A 20,809-nucleotide genomic window follows, 5' to 3' on the forward strand; every position below is an offset into this window, starting at 1 on the left:
GTGCTCATTTTTTCTGGTAATGTATGTATATGTATGTATGTATATATGATTGTGATTGTTTCCTGTATGCCATCCATTTCTGTTTCCTGTCTGTGCTATGCGTGGACGAGCAGGTCAGCCAGCAACTCAGCTGTTGGAACAGTCTCTGTCTGCTGACTCCACTTCATCCACCCTGGAGTCACTTCAGCCCGACACAGAGTACGTCATCAGCCTCTACCCACTTTTTCCTCGAAACTCTGCATCCCCATCCATCCTCAATGCGCGAACTTGTAAGTCCCTCTATTTCAACCAATTATTATTATTAGATCATTTTTAAAATTATACTGTTGTATCATAATGAAACACTTCATATTTGGTTATGTAGTCTGTAGATTGAATGTAATGTGGTTGAATATTTTTGCATTAACTCGCAAGTCAGCAAAAGTATTGTGTTTATTGTGTTGCATTGTAATTAGTAAGTGTTACTCAAAATGGCTGCGTGTTCATGTTTTTGCATGTGTCAGTGCGCCTTAAGGCGGTGCAGCAGCTATCAGTGGAGACACTATCAGAGAGCAGTGTTGGTGTGCGGTGGAGAGGCGTCAGCGGGGGGGAGACTTACCGTCTGGTCTGGGGACCGTTTACAGGTATAGAGGAAGCCAACATTAACAGAACTTTCTGTGTCTGCCAATAAACTCTGTTTTTCTTTTTTTATAGTTATACAAATTTTCCAAACAAATTTGTTTTTCTTTTCCTAAAGGTCAAGATGTGGAGACTGTGGAGGTTTCTGGTGACAGTGAGTTTCATGTCTTGTCCAGCCTGCAGCGCGACACTGAATACATGGTCACTGTCATTCCACTGTATGAAAGCAACACTGAAGGCCCTGGAACAACAGCCAGGTTCAAGATAGGTAGGTGTGTTCGATGATCTGTCAGGATCTATTCTCGCTTTTCATTTTACTGTTTTCCTTCTAATAACTGACGGATGATATGCGTAACAAACTGATGTATATTTCTTTGTCATTTCATTTCTTTTATTAGTAACTTTCTAAATAAGTAGCAGTAACTGCCTGCTTTAGTGTCTTGCATACTAATAGGAGCATAGACGACTTCCCCTGGTGTTTGTCTCTCTTCTGTAAAACTCCACATGTTACCATTTAGTTGTGTTTAAGGGACATTTCCAGCACACCTACACACTCATTATACACACATGCCGTGTGTCTCATGAGCAGCGCCCATATGGTGTCACTTAAAGCAGCCCAGTGTCATTTGAATGGAGGCTGATTTACTGAAGGTCCACTATACTTAGAGGCATGAATAGCCCTAATTCCCTTATCAAAGAAGATACCATATGTACATCCTGCTGTGTATGAGACTCCACGGTAACTTAAACTTGAGCCCAGCTTGTTTGGCTCTTGTTTGTTCCTGTTTAAACCAATAGAGTAACAACTGCATGTTGTGTCAGCAGTTTGTGAGTGTCTATGTCATCAGAAAGAAATTCTTCACTTTAAATCTTATTCTCTTGCTTTTGTGAGACCCACATTAAATGAAGACTTGATATTTCTTAAAAAATATCTAATAAATTAAGCTTTGTGGAATATCTAGTATTATATGTGTATCATACGCTACTATCATTGCGCAACTTCCTTCAGGATTAATGAAGTATCTATCTGTCGAGACAGATAGATAGATGGATGGATAGATAGATAGATAGATAGATAGATAGATAGATAGATAGATAGATAGATAGATAGATAGATAGATAGATAGATAGATAGATAGATAGATAGATAGATAGATAGATAGATAGATAGATAGATAGATAGATAGATAGATAGATACTTTATTAATCCCGAAGGAAATTCAATGTATCATGTACTCACAAAAAATACATAAATTCACATTACAGTAGCTGACACAGACTAAGATACGTTACATAATTACATAAATACACATAACATAAAAAGAAGCATAGAATATAGAAGAAGCATAAGAAAAAGGGGATGAACAGAACTATGGACTGACACCAAGGACCCCCACAAAGTATCTCCACAGTGCGTCCTGCCTTCAAACCCCCTGTTTATCCCCTCTTGCCTGACCTTGATGACACTGTAGCTTCAGCTTCACCCCCCCTACCCCTTCTGAAAGAGTGGTTGTACCTCCTGATGGCACGGGGCACAAAGGAGGACCTCAGTCTCTCTGTGGAGGAGCTCGATGACAGCAGTCTGCTGCTAAAGGAGCTCCAAACCATCTCAGTCTGGCCTCTCTGACTTTATCTCCAAAACCTCTAACATGTTCTGTCCCTCTGATGTACTCATTCCTGATCCTATCCATCCTGGTCACTCCCAGAGAGAACCTCTGGGAGTGACCAAAAAGTTTGTGTAAAGCCTGATGGGCCTAAAAGGCCAATAGGTACGTGTCACCCAGCCACTGTCTGTAGATTTTACGTTTTCCTTGGACATTTTCCCATTTAATATTTACTTTATATCATATTTTTATACCATGTCACACATTGTAGGCGGCACTGTGGCGCAGTAAAAAGGTTCTGGGTTTGAGTCCTTTCTGTACAGAGTTTGTAAGTTCTTCCCATGTTTCCGTAGGATCTTTCCAGGTTCTCCAGCTTCCTCCCCCTTCCTAAAATATGCAATTTAGGTGAACTGGTCACACCAGATTATCCATAGGTGTGAGGGAGTGTAAAAGTTTGTTGTTTTTTTGGGTGATTTCAGCAGACCTGTGATGGATGGATAGATAGATATCACACATGGCATGATGGCAGAAAACAAACAAACAGTTGGAACATCCATTAAAGTGGTTTCCATGCATTTGTCATGTGAGACTGAACTTTATGTTGCTTTTTGCAATATACAATATTACATACTTCTCTGAAAATATAACACTTCATACTTGTCTGAAAAGAGTCATATCTAAGCCAGTCATCTATGTCAAACAGGAAAAGTGTATTTAAATCTGCATTTAAATACCACAGTTTTTGTCTACATACCTCCTATAATTTATGCTTACACACGTCAGACATCAGCTGTCTTTCCTTGACAATTATTTTCCCATCCATCTTGTAGTTGTCCGCCTCAGTCTAAAACATGAAGCCATATCTGTGTCATATGACATCTTTACAAGTAATAAAATTTTTGTAGCTTTAACCCTGCTGCTATATTAGGTTGCGAGTACAGGGGCGTAGATTTTGAGTCTCTTTACATAACATCCATATGACAGTGTGTGTCCATGAGTTGCTTACACAAAATCATGGCTTTGTACAAATAAACAATTCTACTTTGAGAGTACAGTCTCTAATTTCAGCTAACTATTTAGCAATATAGAGCTCAATAATGCAGGTCTGTACTTTGTAGTAAAGTTAGTCTGTCCAATGTTTCATGTATTGCTTTATCCTCTTTAAATCCTAATTACTTCAATAAGATCCTAAAGAGTCAAAAACATGCCTTACTAATCAATGTTCCTGATACTGCCATTGTCTGAATTAACGCTGACATTCAGATTTGTAGCAGTAAACCAAGAAGTACTTCATTAGTCATTACATTTTTCAAAATTCTGTATATATGTTATAGATGTTTCAGTATAATTTGAAGTCTTCTAATAACGTGAAGAAGGGCAGCACGGTGGCGCAGTGGGTAGCGCTGTTGCCGCACAACAAGGCGAGTTCGGGTTGGAGTCCTGCTCTGTGCAGAATCTGCATGTTCTCCCTGTTCCTGCGTTGGTTCCCTCCGGGCACTCCGACTTCAATGCACTTCAGGTTAATTGGCCGTTCCAAAGTGCCTGTAGGAGAGAGTGAGTGAGTGTGTGTGTGTGTGTGTGTGTGTGTTTGTTTGTTTGTGTAGCGCCGTGGCGCAATGGCATGGCGCCCAGAGTTTGCCCCGCCTCACGCCCTATGTCACCTGGAATAGACTCCAGCTCCCCGTGACCCACGCAAGTGGATGAAGTGGGTAGGAAAATGAATGAATGAAAATGTGAGCTTTTAAAAAAAAACACATTTATGGATCCCTACAGGAAATTATTAATCCACTCCAGCACACAATGTTAGTAGTGAAACTTTTGAATTTATTTAGTGTTTACAGGCCCAGTAACACACATACAAGGGGCCTGTAAGAAATGTAGCTGAGGGGAGGGAGAGTGGCAGGCAACTCCGTCATGGTGCGCCTCAATGAGCAGCTTATAAAGGGGACGGTGCCTTGCTCAAGGGCGCCTCAGCAGTGCTCGGGAGGTGAGCTGACACCCCGCACTGTCAGCTCACACTCCAGGATAGCTGGGCGGGAATCGAACCGCTGATCCTGTGATCATTGGACGACCCGCTCTACCGCTGAGCCACAGCCTCCCCTAAAAATTGCACCTCCCCATCAGGTTATCGAACCTCGGTCTCCCAGATGGCAGGCGGGGAGAGACAGCTTGTCATGTGGGACACCGTGACTGGAGAGAGGACTGGCACAGTTTATCCTTTCACATAGACAAGAACTCTCTAGCTTATGAGTTTTAATTTTTATTTTTTTTTTAAATTTTATATACTGGTTTGATCCCCGAAGGGAAATTAAGACAGCAGTTACACATTAATCTTTGTATGTTTCTATTTTTATGAGAGCTCAATCATCAATTTGAGTGTTTTTATTTACATTTTGCTATTAAAATAAGAGGCGTTATAGATTGCATCTACAAAAACTGATTTGAAGTGGATTCTCTTTGTCCTGGGCTACTCCTCTGCTGAAGTCTTTCTGCTATTTCCTTTTTGTCTTATTGTCTGTCTCGAAAGCTTTTTGGTTGGTTTGAACAAACTGGAATGAAATGGGTCTGTTGAACATCTGTACGCGTTCATTGAGCTTAAATATCAAAAAGCAAGCTGTTATGTGTCTCAGAAAGATGTGAAGTATGGAGGCGCTTTAGAGATAAGATGTGAAGAGCAAAAAGATGTTAATCAGTATCCTTGACCCTTTCCAAAGGGTCAAGGATACCCTTTCCAAAGGGTCAAGGATACTGACCCATTCCCCATCCATTGTTAGCTTATTCCCATTCCTGACAGTAATGGGAATAAGCTAACAATGGAAGGGGAATTTGCTCTTCTGTAATCCATTAAGTGGAATAAGATAGAGAATAAAGTCTACAAAATAAAGTTTATCTAATATAATAGACTAGGCTTAAAGGGCTAATAGAATAACACCAAAAGCATAAACTATTAGTGTCACGGCAAAACGAATTTGGTAAAGAAAGTAACTGAACTACTATCACAATATTTTATTACACAAAGATTTAAGAAACATCCTACGTTCATATATGTGATACAATTTTGACATCATTGAAGAATAACCCAGTTAGCAGAAAAAATTTCCAACAAAACCCAATGACAAATCTAATTACATTTTTTATTGTAGCATATCTATCATAGAATAATTTCTTTATGCAGTATTATATGGTTATATAAATGTCAATGCTTTCCCTGCAGAGAGTCAGGAGCAGCAGGTCCTCAGAGCCGCTATCACCGGTCCCTCATCTATTCGCCTTACCTGGAGAATCATTCAGTCATCTCAAGGGTACCGCTTGGAGTGGAGGGAGGGGGAAGGTCAGCTTTTCTCATGCATGTGTTTGTCCATACTTTTTTATATGTGTTTAAACATTTTGCACTTATGAGATATAGCATGAATTTCACATTTGATGATCAAAACTCGTTTAATATGTGCTGAGAAAGGAAAAAAATGTTAAAAAGAATTGCATTGATTTTATTATAGATAGTGTACCTGTTTCTCATGTCAGTTGAGTTTTGATTATGTTTATATTTTCTGTTCATGCTAAAGTTTATTAGTGTTTTATCACAACATAATATTACTGATATGCTGCATACTCATGGATTAGATTCCAGGTCCAGTATGAAGTCAAAAGATGTAGAAAGCAATGAATGAAATAAATTACAGTAAAATATTATTATTGCTTTGTGTACAGGAGACAGACTCCAGAGCCTGTCCTTTCCTAGAAACACAAACGACTATGAGATAACAGGCCTGCAGCCCAACACAGAATATGTCATCACTCTGTATACCTTGTACGAAGGCCGTGAGGAGGCTACACCTGTCTCCACTGCATCAAGAGGTAAGAAGCTGCCAAGAAACAACCAGATCAAGTTTATTGGTGGGGTTATAAATTGAGTTGAGTTGTCATGGTTATGGGTGATTTGATTCTGTAGAGGAACAACCAGTGGGGAGGGTGTCCAACCTGAGGGTTGTCGAGTCTCTGGGCAGCACCGTCAGACTGGGCTGGACAGGTGTAGCTGGAGCCACACAGTACCACATCGTTATACTGAACTCAGAGGGTATACTCGTTCATTTGATTTTCAATTTACTTTGTTCCCAATCATGAATGAAAACATGCATGTGAGGCTGATGTGTATTTTATGTCACTTCAGCTGGATCAGAGGAAATAAGAAGTATACCTGGAAACCAGACGACCCTTGACCTGACAGGCCTGATGGTAGGGATGTCCCATGGTATTAGCGTCACAGCGCTGGTGGGAGAAAGAGAAGGAGAACGAGTTACCGTCTATATAAGACCAGGTGGGCTGAGCTGTGACACTGTTTTGCTTTTAAAGTGCATCAATATTTGATTTTATTTAATACACTTGTACTCAATTAGACAAGTAATAATTAATGTGATGGCTGAAGATGCAGCTCATCAGTAGTTTGAGCGCAAAATGATTTCAACTACCTTTTGGAAATGTTTACATGTAAACAACAAGTCAATATTGCTTTTTCATTCTTTTTCATTCCCACACTGACTCATGGAGAACTGACAGTATCCACACTATTTCCTAACTCGTATCGACAAATACAAAATATATTAACACCCCATTTTGTAGGCATTTATTAACATATAATTGTTTTTTATTTCAATCATTGTATTTTGATTTCATTGAGTAAATGCTTCCCCTAACCTTTAGAAAGAATGTACATTGCATGAGTACTAGATCCAAACAAGAGGTAACCACACAAATATTATGAAAAACAGAACAAAAAGGCAACGCAACTGTGGCTCATCATCCTCCACAGGAAAACTGCAGCGACAATGAAATTTTAATGAACATGTGGTCATGAGGTTCACTTTGAAACATAGAGTTGCCAAAGCTTTTGAAATGTTTTGAACATATTCATCTGCAATGAAACATGGCTTCGGTCAAAGAAAAATCCATTCATGGATTCTTTGAGAACACGTGTCAGCCTTTCTCATTTCTAGAACATAATGAAATAAACCTGAAACAGATGGGCTGTCTTTTACATTCCAAGCTGTGGTACTGATGACTGCAAAGAAGAGAGAGGATTCTCTTGTTTGTTTAAACATGATGAGGCAACATGAAGCCCTAAGACATATGGTATCAACTCAATAGTGAAAAGACATAATGGACTTGATAATCCATTGAATGTCAGTCATGTGTGGAAGTGGTGGCTGCTGGTCTTTCAAAGAAAAGAACCTCATTGTTGGCCTACATCATAAAAATTATCAATTTATTTATACGTAAATTCTGCCCTGGATCCTTTCTCAAGAAAATGGCCTGTGATCTTGTTGTACCAACTAGGTGTGTTTTCCAGGGACCTGACCAGTGTTCCCGCATGGCCATCAGAACTACAAACGGCCATGGGCCATTGTTTTGTTTTTTTAAAACACGATAAGCTACTTTCTACACCCGTGGAGGTAGCTGAAGGTGTTACCTCTAGTGACAACAGTTTGTACAGGTGGGGCACTGCACTGACCAACAGCATGTCTTTTAGAAAAAAACAAGAAATCACACAGCTACCCCCTGTCAGCCTGCAAGTCCTGTTTTGAATACAGAAGTTCCGACCTCAGTTTTCCTAAAAGTATTTGTTATGATGTTTCATGAAGCTCTGTAATGCCTCTCCCCAGAAGAGTTAAAGAGTTACCAGGAGAGTTAAAACAAAACACCTGTAACTTATTCCTACTTTTTGCACCAGATGTATGTCGATCTGCCCTGCTGTTTAAATTTAAATTCCTCCTTGTGAAAAACATGAATATTGCCCAAAACAGGAATCATTAGCAATATCGCAGCTGTTTAGGTCGATTTAACCTACCTAAAATTATAAATGACTGAGCAAACTAACAAAAAAATATTGAGTTGATGAGTTGCAGGTGAATGTCTGGGAGGACTGTTTGCAGAACCTTGGAAGTAAGGAGAGTGTCGTGTCCAGATGAGCACACACAGGGTGCATACTAATAATTTGAACTGATGATTTTTTGTTCCTTGATCTTCACTTGAACTGGAAGTCATTAGTGAATTCGTTATTGAGGATACATGAAGGCAGCCCTCTCAGAAGTTATTTACTCATCAGCATCGCCCCCTCTTATTGGGTACCTGTTACTTATTGTGCTGTGGATTGGTTTTACTGATTTGATAAATCACAGGATTCCCGGAGTTTCATACACATGTGAATACATATTAAACTGTGTGTGATTGAATAATAAACAGGGTCTCTGTATTGGCAAGAAAAACTTTCTACATCATTCATCTTTATTTTCAGTGTCTGATTTGTTACATAAATCAATCATTCCATGAGCAATTAAGTGAATAAATTATATTATTATCTAAAAGATACCATAATTCATATTTTGTTCATTAAATAATGAATACACAATTCTTATTAAAGTACACCTGTTAATAATAAATATACAACAAACTGTTCTTGACTTTCTGACCTGGACACAGTAGAGGTACAAAATGTGTCTTGATATTCCTGCTCAGACATTTTTAACAGGCTGTAGAGAAAAACCTGCTGCTACGTCATAGTAACGTTTGCCTGTATTAATATTAGCACAGTGCATGTATCCAGACACACTCATGAATAGCCTCTGCAAGCACTAAAGTGAACTGAGAACTAATCCAGATGTGATTAATTTCCTCTGTCACCATAAAAGGATGTCTGAGTTCTTTTTCAGCAAAAGACAACAACAAATTTCCCCCCTTTTTCTCTTCTTGCTTCGTTTATTTAATTGGTGGGAGAACTCCGACACAAGGAGATGACTCAAGGGAGGAACACGTGGTTGCAATTTCTGGTTGGAAAATTTAGATGTACCCTGCAGGGGGAAAAAAAGATGGGAAACAACTAAAAACATGTCGTGACTGTGACAGATGTATTTCAAAGTATTGACATTTTTAAGAACACCACATTGCACCTACAGTATTCCAAAAATCAACGAAATACTCCACAACCCCTTTTATTCACTCAAATCTATTATTTTACCAGATGACATATTGTCTCCAAATTGTTATTTTTACCCATCGCATGAAATCAGCTATTATTCCCTCTAAAAAGCTTTGAAGTTTGAAAGATATTGAAAATATTCTCTGTCCCTGTTGTTTCACAGTAAATGTTGTCACATGAGGTCACATGTCTTTCATTTCAGAGCAAAGCATTGGCAGTGTGACTAACCTAAGGGTGATAAATGGGAACAGTCGCAGAATTCGAATTGCCTGGACAGGTGTTGCAGGAGCAACAGGGTACAGGATTACCTGGAGACAAGGCAATAGTAAGTGTTCTGTGTGAGTTTATGATTCTCAGTGTCTCTTATGATTAGAGATTCTAAATTTTACTTAGCCCAGGGTTGTCAAAGTCATTTTCTCAGCAGGCCACATCAGCATAATGGCTGTCCTCAAAGGGCCAGATGTAACTTATAAATACAACTAAATGTAACTCAGTGTAATCTAAAATAAATGTAACTTCTCCTTAATGTTAAATAACTCTGAAGGTATTACTTATTCAAGTTAGAAAACATTACAATTGCACAGTAAAAATATATTTGCTTGTTGCTCTGTTAAAACAAATCCTTTTTAATTTGTCATGAAAATGACATGAAACCCACAGAACTCCATCAATTAAGGATCAAACTATTCAAGACAATAAAGAAAAATAACATCAACAATAAGTTAGGACGTTACCTTTGTTCAAAACGTTTTTGTCAGAGTTAAAATGGGCAGAATTATTGCATTGTGGGAAATGTAGATTCAGGTTAAAGAACATGTTTGACCTCCAGTATTTACTTTTAGACACTGACCTTTAATGCTATCCTGGGCCACATAAAACGATGTGGCGGGCCACATTTGCTCCCCTGGGCCTTGAGTTTGACATACTGTATGTCTTATTCATTCACATGGCAAAAGCTGCGAACTTTCAAGCTTCACTGCTCACTTTCTTCTTGGCTTGTAGGTGCAGAGCAGTCCCGTTTTGTGGGGGCAGAGGCCTCTGCCTTCACTATAGAAGGTCTGCAACCAGACGAGGCACTGGTAATCGGTGTTGCTGCTATGGTTGATCAACGTGTTGGAGAGGTGGCCAGCCTGTCTTCTCGGACTAACCCTCACAGCGGATCAGTGACCAACCTTCGCATTATTGATGTAACATCTCAGAGGATACGCATTGCCTGGTCACCTTCCCCTCGAGCGTCTGGCTATAAGATCACTTGGCGCAGTGACAACGGCAAGGAACCATTATTTCATAGGCAAAATGTCCACCCAAATGCTTAATAACAGGGTAGTATGGTAATAGTTCCTCATATATGTACAGTTGAAGAAACGTTTATATTTTCTGTTTAAATCTTTTTTTTTTTTTGGTGCAGGAATTCAAAGGACTCGTAGTGTTCCTGCTGATGTCTCCGGCTTCACCCTTGATGGACTGCAGTCAGATTCAGCCTACACGGTTTTAGTTTCCTCTTTGGTTGGCTCCCGAGAAGGGACCCCCGCCACCGTGACTGTCAAAACAGGTACCAGTAATCTGTCACATCCACATCACTGCTGTTATCCTGTGCATTGGGGAAACCTGCAAACTAGCCTATGAATAGAGGAACACAAATACCTTTTTTTTTTTCTTTTCATTCTGACCCTCAGAGCCAGACCAGACTGTGATCGGGACTGTGACGTCACTGCAGGTCCAGGAGTCCCAAGGAGAAGTTGTTCGAGTCTCTTGGGTTGGTGTTCAGGGGGCAACAGCTTATCGTGTGTCCTGGAGGAGATTGGATGGTATTGCTGGATCATTTCTTTTTTAATTTCTAAGAGGGGTCTGATTTAAGTTTTACTTGAATGAGTACCCTCCAATCTTCTGTAATGGATGCTTTATAGCAACAGGTCTGTTGGACATGATGCACTGTTGTGACATCGTGTTTCCTTTAGGAGGTGAAACCCAGAGTAGGCTGGTGGCGGGAGATGTGACAGCAGTGGATTTAGACCAGCTGGACCCTGGAGTCCAGTACGACGTGCAGGTCATGGCTTTAGTTCAGAACAGAGAGGGAAACCCTGTGTCTGTCAGGGTCACCACACGTAAGTCACTCAACAAAGATTTTAATGAAAAAATATGTCATGCACTGGGCATCTTTGCCAGATAAAACACATCAAATTTAAATACTGGACATAATAAAATTCAACAGTGATCGTCCCCTAAAACACGTCGATATTTCACCACTAGCTGCCACCTTGAAAGTCTTGCAAATTCTTTGACCTTGATTTGTGAGTTAAGATGGTAATACAGTCTATTTTGTGTCCACGATTTTACTGTCACGTCATATAGAAAATCTTCATTTCAGCAATAAATTTTAATGAAATGTCCAGTGTGACAGTGTGTACATCAATACATTTTCTCTATACAGCTGGTACCTTCACCCCCTCGCCCTCACTTCCCATCACAACTTTACGAGTGGCAGAGGCTACCCAGAATTCTGTGCGACTTGGCTGGAATCCCCTACCAGGCGCCACAGGATACATTCTACGCTGGAAAGAAGAGTCAGGTGAAACCTGTGAACACAAGTTATTTCTCACATCACTCTTATTATGTATGTTTTACAGTCCTACAATGATAACTGCTCACATGTCTCAGATATTGGTGACGGTTCGTCTGTTACGCTACCTGCTACATCCAGCTCTTACCAGGTGACTGGGTTGCGTTTGGGCTTTCGATATCACTTTACTGTGCAGCCCACCTTTGCTAGTGGATATGGAACAGAGAGCTCTGTGGACGAACGCACTGGTAACACACCAGCATCCACCCAATTTACAAATCTTTCATAAAAAAACCCTCTCTTGATACCCCAAATACCCATGCTCTTTTCTTGGTCTTCAGTGTGTGTGGGTGGGCGTCTGGATGTGGTGTTCCTGGTGCCAGCGTCTGTCGACCGCATTAGTCTCGCAAGATCACTGCGTGAACTCCTTAAAAGTGCTGCAGGGTTATTCAACACGATTGGAGCCCGCGACTCACAGGTACTCATCTTCTTCTTTTTTTTTGTCCATCAAAAATTTGTTGAAATAATAATATACAAAACATCCACAACTGAGTAGTAACGTATCTTTAACAAATAATGCTCAGTATTTCAAAATAAAGTAATATCATCAACATATAAAGCGATCACTTAGAAACCAGTAATTGAAATGGTAGGTTTAGTAATTTCTGCTCTGTAAAAAATGTTTTTATTGATTTAGACAAGGTCACTGTCCACTAAATGAGGCATTACTTGTCATTTATCCTGATCAATACATCAACCTCTGAAGAAAAACTCCTTTCACTAATTTGTTTCAGAAAATGACAGTGAGATGTTTGTTTTAGATGTGTGCTGCTAACATTTCAATGATCGTCTGCATGTTTTAGGTGGCTGTTGTAGTGTATGGGTACAGGCCCAAAATATGGTTCCTGCTTAATCGTCACAGCAGATCTGACACACTTCTGGAAGAGATTGAGTCCACGCCCTTCGATGAAGGCCCAGGGAATAACATTGGTCAGTTTTTCTCAATCCTCGCTAACACCTGGAAGGGTCCCCTGGATTTGGTGCAAAACACATAAAACTTTACTTGAGTCACTCCCAAACGTTCTCAATGCCATTGTTGTATTTGTAGAGCCTAATTTCTGCATCTGTTTAGCATGTAGTTTGTGCTCGTCTACAGTTGTGATATTGTCTCCCTCTGCAGGTGAAGCGGTGACATTCACCAGACAGTACCTCCTGACCCCCACGTCTGGTCGGAGACCGACGGTCCCTGGTGTAGTTGTTATCATCGCTGACAAAAAATCAGATGATGACCTTGTGCTTCCAGCCAGTTACCTAAAGGCTACAGGTGTGCAGGAGCGGTCATTTATTGAAGGGAAATAAACTTACCTGTACATTCCAGAAAACTGTAGTGGGTTACGGCTACACAATTGCTTGATTTTAGGACATTTACAGGATTCTGAACTACTTTTATTGACTAACATGTTAAACTCAACACATATTTAAAGTATGCATATAATGGCAAAAATCTGCATCTAATCAATGGACAAATCTGACGGTATGTGTGTGTGTGTGTGTGTGTGTGTGTGTGTGTGTGTGTGTGTGTGTGTGTGTGTGTGTGTGTGTGTGTGTGTGTGTTTGTGTGTGTGTGCTTGCCAGGTGTGACAGTGCTAGCAGTCGGTGTTGACCAGGCAGATACGGAGGAGCTACAAAGAGTAGTGTCAGCTGGCAGCGCCCAGAACCTCCTGTATGTGCGTGATGCAGCCCAGCTGGAGACACTTTATTCTGATCTGGCAAACATGCTCTGTGGTTTTGCCCGAACAACGGAGGTAAGACAGAAAAACAAAGTGCACGTATGAATATATACATGAAAGTGTACACATTTTTTAAATAGTTTTTTTAAAATCTGTGAACAATTGATGTAACAATGACCAAGATCTTTCTGTGGCAATACAAGCAAACCTTGGTTTTTGAACGCTTTACACAATGAACAAATCGGAATTCGACCAAAAAAATTCTGAAGTCGAACGCAAAACAAACGCAGTAACATCTATCCTCCTCCTCCTCTCCCTCTCCAATATTCACATATGCCAACTGCTCACCACCTGAGAGGTAAAAATTCTTATCTTTATTGTTCTTATGCTTTAACAGTAACGTGCTTTTTATTTTAGTTTCAATAATTTTTGACTTAATTTGCGTTCCATAGACTATGGTACGAGTTAAGGTACCGTAAACTTCTGTCCAAAAGGCGACGGTAACTCGGACCTTAGAATAACCTGATTAAGTTGGGGGTGTTTTTTCTTTCTTTCTTTCTCATGTTTGCTTCTTTCTTTTACATTTCTTTTATTTGTTTCATTACTATACATTTTGATATATAAATGACATTAAGAAATAACATAGTACACGGATACAGCGGCAGAAAATGGATGGATATTATGTTGAAAACAGGTCGTTTTCTAGTGTGAACGGATTAAGACCATTTACATTATTTGTAATGGGAAAAATATATTTGGAATTCAAACAAATCAGTATTCGAACAGCCTTCAGGAACGAATCGTGGTCAGAAACCGAGGTTTGTCTGTACAATATTGTAAATCCGACTGTAAGATATCTGACAGATGAAACTGACTTAAAGTGTTGAAGAAAAAGACCAACACTCTCACCTTTTGTCTTTGTCTTATTTAGGGAGGTCCGGGTCCAGACCAGTGTGCTGTCCAGTGTCCACAGGTGTTTTTGTTTTTCCGGAAGATTTGATAAGTAACAGAAACATCCATCATTTTCCCCCTCCGTTTCTGTTAAATGTTGAGTTAAATATTTCTCATTTCTTCTAGGGTGAAAAAGGAGATCCTGGGGAGAAGGTATAATGCAGAAATGTGTTTCTTTGTGCCACAGTTGGTGATTTCAGCTATTAAGGTTCCCTTTTTTACACTACAGGGTGACAGGGGTAGAGATGGTGTTGATGGACGCAAGGGAGACTCTGTGAGTCATTCGATAAACCTGAGTGTCTAAAATAGTATTAAATACTAATGTGTGTGTGTGTGTGTGTGTGTGCGCGCGTGTGCATGTGTGTGTGTGTGCGTGTGTGTGTGATGAAGGGTCGTGATGGTTTACCTGGGAGGGAGGGTCCCAGAGGACTTGAAGGTCGTCCAGGACTCCCAGGTCCAACAGCCCCTTTTGACCCCTCAGTCAGAGTAAAAGGAGAGAAGGGAGAGAGAGTGAGTATATTTTTTGCCAAATTAAAAGTAGAAAAAAACATATTTAGTAGATGCACAGTCTTGTAATTAGCAGAGATGGACAGTTTATTCTAAGTCTGGCTCCAAAATGAGTTCCTTGTGGCGGCAGTGACTCAGTGGTAGAGCCGACGCCTTATGACCAGACATCGGCGGTTCGATTCCCGCTCCCGCCAGCCATGCATTGGAGTGTGAGCTGACTGGGAGGTGTAAGCTCACCTCCCAGTTACTGCCGAGTCACCCTTGAGCAAGGCGCCGTCCCCCCTACAAGCTGATCATTTGGGGCGCACCCCAAAGTAGCGACCCATCACTCTGCCTCTGTACTGCTGTTCCTAATTACATGCCTACACGCCCCTAGTGTGTTTGTTTCAGGGGCCTGTACACAACATTGTGTGCTGTGATTAACACACACACACATATATATATATATATATATATATATGCATGTACATGATGAGTATAAAGATGAGTACCCCACTGGGGATCAATAAAGTGGATTTAATCTTAGATGTTTCTTGATGTTCACCGTTTGCACTGCTTGGAGCAGACACATTGTTCCATCACTTGCAACCACCATATGCCCACCTGTGCCCCATTTCTGTGCACCCATGTTAATTTGGAGTTAAGTAACAAGTGTGTTTTCTGCTCAGGGATTTCCTGGCATTGATGGAAGTCCTGGATTACCAGGAAGATCAGGGTCCCCTGGAAATGCAGGGGTTCCGGTGAGTGCAGAGGCCAAACGATGTGTTCATGTTTTTGTGTCAGCATAGCAGTGACAGTAGGATATCGGTTTTGTGGCTGTAGGGCTCACAGGGCTTGCCTGGAATCAGAGGAGACCCGGTGAGTAATTGATCCTCCAGACTTGCAGAGACAGTTGAGATGTGTGTTTCTGATTATGGAAGTGTTTCCTGCTCTTCTAGGGTGAAACAGGACCATCAGGGCCAAAGGGCAGTAAAGGTGAAAGGGTGAGCAAAGTGAAAACCTTTAAGATAACCTTCACAAGTATTTATCACTTTTCATTGTGGTATGTATGTATGTGTGTGTGTGTGTGTGTGTGTGTGTGTGTGTGTGTGTGTGTGTGTGTGTGTGTGTGTGTGTGTGTGTGTGTGTGTGTGTGTGTGTGTGCGTGTGTGTGTGCGTGTATGTGTGTGCTTTGCTGATTCTTCAGGGTGAACCGGGCTCAGTCGTGAATGGTGGGGGTTCTGTTGGGAGGAAAGGGGAGCCTGGAATTCCTGGAATGCTGGTAGGAACATGTTTGCCACAGTCGTTAATTTGCTGTGTATGATCACAATTGTGCTAAATGATCTTTCTGAAGTGATGTCCAGCTGCTGTTCAGTGACTTGATTTGGGGTGAGTCATCATTGCTCCACTCCTCAGTGTTTGTGTCGTTTACAAAGGGTCCTCCAGGTCGGTCAGGTAGTGACGGGGCCAAAGGCAGCAATGGACTCCCAGGGGTACCTGGTCAAGATGGTCGCCCAGGTTTGCCAGGACCACTTGGAATCTCCATTAAGGTTATCTTCCTTCTGCCACCCATTCTTTCCATTACACGACACCTAAGAAAATGAACTTTAGCCGGCCCTCAATTGCTTCAAAATGGCACGATTTTCATTTGTGCTCACATCTATCTCAGATGAACAGAAAAATCATTATGTGGACTAATAAAGAATAATCCATCCATCTTGAAGATGAGAGGATTGTTATCGTCTCGTCTTCAGTTGTTTATTTGCTTTTTATCACAATCTACTGGAGCTTAACCCAATTGACTACGGGAGAGAGAGACAGGATGTTCACAAGCACATTGCAAGGCCACACATAGACAGACAACCATTCACAAACAAACACACACACACACACACACACACACACACACACACACACACACACACACACACAAACACACACACACACACACGCACACACATCTACGGTCAATTTGGAGTGGTAGATATTCATTCAGTCATTCATCATCTTGAAGACTAGACAAATACAATCATCTTGTTTTCATTCTGAGTATGGGTCTATTGGAGTCTATCTCAGCTGGTTATAGGCAAGAGGCGGGGTACACCCTGGATGCATCACCAGCGTTTCACAAGTTTTATAGGTGTTATATGTTCCTAATTTGCTAGTAGAATTGGATGGTAATGGTAGCACATATCTCCAGAAACTCAAACTCAAACACAATACACATTATTTTCATTTGTGTATTAATTTTATAGCAAAGGACCAGTCACTCATTGTTGTTACTTCAATTTTTCCTCTGTCTTATTGGTGGGAGATATTGGTTGTATGTATATAAATCAACCAATAAATTTGTGGGTAAAATAATTAGAGAGCTTTTCCTTGAACAATATGAATCACCTTCTCTTTCTACAGGGAGACAAAGGCAGCCCAGGAGAGAGGGTGAGTCATTCCGTCACTAGCTTGCCCTATCACTGCAGAAATGCCTTGAACACGTAAGCATAATGATTCTCCACACTTATCTCTTTTTGCTGACAGGGACCTCCAGGAGTTGGCAGTGGGGTAGCTGTTAAGGGCGAGAAGGGCTCCCCAGTAAGTGCCGTTAATCATCTCGAATGTGCTGACGCGTTTGGCTTTCAAATTAACTCTGTGCGCGTCCGGGTGTGTATCTTGCATTTACTAATTGCATTTTTGTCATCAGGGTATTTTGGGATCTCCAGGGGACCTGGGTCCCAGAGGGTTACCAGGACCACAGGGTATTAAAGGAGAAAAGGTAGCGGCAGATCATGTCATTGTGTGGGTGGCTGAGCATGTGTGGCATTTATCTCACAGAAATGAGTGTTTTGCAGGGTGACTGTATTGATGGACTGTCTGGACCTCCTGGCAGAGATGGCGAGCCTGGGGACAGGGTGAGCATAGAACATAAAAGTTTAAATTTCTGAAGAAAGTAAAAACTAGATTGTTCACATGGGCCCCTTCAAAGTCTGCAGAATCCTGATCACTCTCATGATGCAATCAGATATGTGTATTATACAGTGTCACAGCTTCCCTGAATTTATGGACTTTGCAGTTAGCACAAAAATAGTGCAGGCAAATTTCAATCTATTTTTTTGTGATGCCATAGTGCCACACATGAAAATATATGCTTCACCTTCTGCAGGATCTTGCAACTTTGTGCATGTGCCATTAAAATATTGGTTGAATATTGTTATTTGCACCAGACAAACTATATAATGAATCAAACTACAATAGAGCGTCTGTGGCATTGATGAATTTGGCAAATGTAAAAAGAACTTAACAGCTTGCTGCCCACCAGACAATAAAACATTTCCCACTTTTTAACCACAGTATTCCCTCGCTTATTCCCGATTCAAGATGCGTGGCTTCACTACATTGCATATTTTTAAAATTATATACATATATATTGTATATATTGTATATATATATTGAAACTTACATCTCAACAAGGACAAGACAGAGAGTGAGAGGAAAGGAGCAAGTCATGTGATACCGTACACGCATGCTATTGGCTGACAGCATCCGTGTGTGTACTGCGTTCCGAGACTCATGGTTCCTCCTGCAAGTTTACTTTTGCTTTGTGAAGTGGAATTTTTTTCTTTGCGAAACCCTTGCAATGGCTCCCAGACGTGCTTCTGGTTTAATATCAGTATGGGGAGGGTTCATGAACATTTACATTATATGTAAATATTTTTTAAAAATGCAGTCGCTATATTGCGGCTTTTCTTTTTTCGCGGGTGGTACTGGAACGCATTAACTGCGAGTTACACGGGATTACTGTATTTCAATTCACAACAGCCACCATTCATGTTAGGTCTCTTACCAAAATACGAAGAAGAAAAATTTGTCAAAACAGATTTAGTCAGTCTGCTTGTTATCAAGCTACACCAAGATTTTTGGATTTTTTCAAGTTTGTGAACAATGTAACTACGGACTACGGAGTTGGAAATACAAACAAAAGCTGAAATAAACAGGAAATGAAACCTCAGAGAACTGTAGTGTTTCTGAATCATCTGTTAGAAACCCCCAGCTGGCTGCTGCTTTCATCCACATGAACTTAAATGCCCCAAAGGCAATCGTCATTGACTCCTCAGTTCGTCACACTTCAGGAGTCATTAAAAAATACAGTCATTTCTAAGTGATGCTGTACACAGTGACAGTTTTTCAGTTTTTGACATATCTTGTTTTGTGATAGCCTTCTAAAAATAATAATAATAATAATAATAATAATAATGCATTAGATTTATATAGTGCTTTTCCAGGCACTCAAAGACGCTTTATAGTGGATCCGTTATGCATTCACTCCTCTTTGGTAATTGGTGATGGTAAACTACATTTGTAACCACACCTGCATGAATCAACAGGATAAAAACATAACATTTTTAAGGAAATTCATTTATGTTGTTTTGCTCATTATTTCAGGGACCTCGAGGTCCTCCAGGAGACATTGGGATTAAGGTAAGATTATTGTAAGGAAAGTCACTTGTGATTTATGGAACAGAGAGAGGAACAAAATCTCCCTACCTGAATGTTGACAGGGTGACCGAGGACAGCCGGGTGAGGCAGGATCACAGGGAGACCGGGTGAGTCACATCATACAAGATCAACTCAGTCATGTATGAGCGTGTTGGTCTCCACAAGAGTGGAAGTATGGGTTCTGCCACAGCTTGTTCAAAAACATTTTAAAATGATCATTGCGAGACAGATTTGTGCCTCGTGTTATGTACAATGTCAGAAAACAGTTTACAGAAGGTGGAGGAGACAAGATATGACAGACCAAGTCCAGACCTCCGCACCTCGAGGTGTTGTCACTCCTTGTTGTCTCCCTCTCTGAGTCCGAGTTGACAGTAGATTTTGCTTCCATGGTGTTTCAGGCAGATGTTGATGCTTTACAAGATTAGCTGTGTTGTATGCGCTCCTGCACCTGAATTGATTTTAGAATTTTGTGGGATCAGCTCTGAGTCCCTTCTTGTTTCGCTATGGTGATGGACGGGCTGACAGGCGAGGTTAGACAGGAATCTCCATGGACTATGATGTTTGCAGATGACATTGTGATCTGTAGTGAGAGCAGGGAATAGCTGGAGGAGAAGCTCGAGAGGTGGAGGTTTGTTCTGGAAAGGAGAGGAATGAAGGTTAGCCGCAGTAAGACAGTATATGTGTGTGAATGAGAGGGATCCAAGTGGAAGAGTGAGGTTACAGGGAGAAGAGATCAAGAAGGTGGAGTACTTAGGGTCAACAGTCGAGAGAATGGAGAGTGTGGAAAAGAGGTGAAGAAGCGTGTATAGGCAGAATGGAAGGGGTGGAGAAATGTGTCAGGTGTGATGTGTGATAGAATATAAATAAAATCAGAGAGGCCAGATTGAGATGGTTTGGACATGTCCAGAGGAGAGATACTGAATGTATTGATAGAAGGATGCTGAGTTTTGAACTGCCAGGCAGGAGGACGAGAGGAAGCGCAAAGAGGAGGTTTATGGATGTAGTGAAAGAGGACATGAAGGTAGTTGGTGTGAGAGAAGAGGATGCAGAAGACAGGGTTAGATGGAGGCAACTGGTTCGCTGTGGAGACCCCTGAAGGGAAAAGCCGAAGAAGTTCAGCAATGTCAATGCAGGGATTGACAAAAATAAAGAACGGAATTCACTTGGCTTACCCAAAACAATTAATTCAGTCCGTTGTACACCACAGTCAATAATAATGATGATAACAATAACTCGTTAGGCTCACGTGGGTCTGAAGACTTTGCCTTTAAATGTTTGGGAGGAGAGGGCAGACACACGGGAGGCTGTCATCCTCTACTCTATGTACACTCATTATATCTGCCTATAACAACATCAGTGCGAACAGGTGTAAGTTCAAAGGATCTAAATAACTCTGATC

General features: G+C 40.9%; 1 protein-coding gene across 1 annotated transcript in view; it reads left to right on the forward strand.

Annotated features, from left to right (window-relative positions):
* The window catches only part of col7a1 (collagen, type VII, alpha 1), a 73,076-nt gene that overhangs the window by 13,550 nt on the left and 38,717 nt on the right, over nt 1-20,809 (forward strand). The window contains exons 10-42 of the mRNA XM_068314822.1: nt 114-269; nt 504-623; nt 737-886; nt 5,437-5,553; nt 5,931-6,077; nt 6,172-6,297; nt 6,391-6,537; nt 9,395-9,517; nt 10,195-10,461; nt 10,601-10,744; nt 10,869-11,000; nt 11,151-11,297; nt 11,624-11,761; nt 11,851-12,000; nt 12,094-12,230; nt 12,616-12,742; nt 12,933-13,076; nt 13,388-13,557; nt 14,414-14,455; nt 14,560-14,586; nt 14,663-14,707; nt 14,824-14,943; nt 15,609-15,680; nt 15,763-15,798; nt 15,879-15,923; nt 16,127-16,201; nt 16,356-16,469; nt 17,332-17,358; nt 17,455-17,508; nt 17,618-17,689; nt 17,766-17,825; nt 19,357-19,392; nt 19,473-19,517. Coding sequence (XP_068170923.1) covers nt 114-269; nt 504-623; nt 737-886; nt 5,437-5,553; nt 5,931-6,077; nt 6,172-6,297; nt 6,391-6,537; nt 9,395-9,517; nt 10,195-10,461; nt 10,601-10,744; nt 10,869-11,000; nt 11,151-11,297; nt 11,624-11,761; nt 11,851-12,000; nt 12,094-12,230; nt 12,616-12,742; nt 12,933-13,076; nt 13,388-13,557; nt 14,414-14,455; nt 14,560-14,586; nt 14,663-14,707; nt 14,824-14,943; nt 15,609-15,680; nt 15,763-15,798; nt 15,879-15,923; nt 16,127-16,201; nt 16,356-16,469; nt 17,332-17,358; nt 17,455-17,508; nt 17,618-17,689; nt 17,766-17,825; nt 19,357-19,392; nt 19,473-19,517 — 3,512 coding nt within the window. The remainder of the gene's footprint in view (nt 1-113; nt 270-503; nt 624-736; nt 887-5,436; nt 5,554-5,930; nt 6,078-6,171; nt 6,298-6,390; nt 6,538-9,394; nt 9,518-10,194; nt 10,462-10,600; nt 10,745-10,868; nt 11,001-11,150; nt 11,298-11,623; nt 11,762-11,850; nt 12,001-12,093; nt 12,231-12,615; nt 12,743-12,932; nt 13,077-13,387; nt 13,558-14,413; nt 14,456-14,559; nt 14,587-14,662; nt 14,708-14,823; nt 14,944-15,608; nt 15,681-15,762; nt 15,799-15,878; nt 15,924-16,126; nt 16,202-16,355; nt 16,470-17,331; nt 17,359-17,454; nt 17,509-17,617; nt 17,690-17,765; nt 17,826-19,356; nt 19,393-19,472; nt 19,518-20,809) is intronic.

Source organism: Antennarius striatus, chromosome 5, assembly GCF_040054535.1.
Source record: "Antennarius striatus isolate MH-2024 chromosome 5, ASM4005453v1, whole genome shotgun sequence".
NCBI lineage: Eukaryota > Metazoa > Chordata > Actinopteri > Lophiiformes > Antennariidae > Antennarius > Antennarius striatus.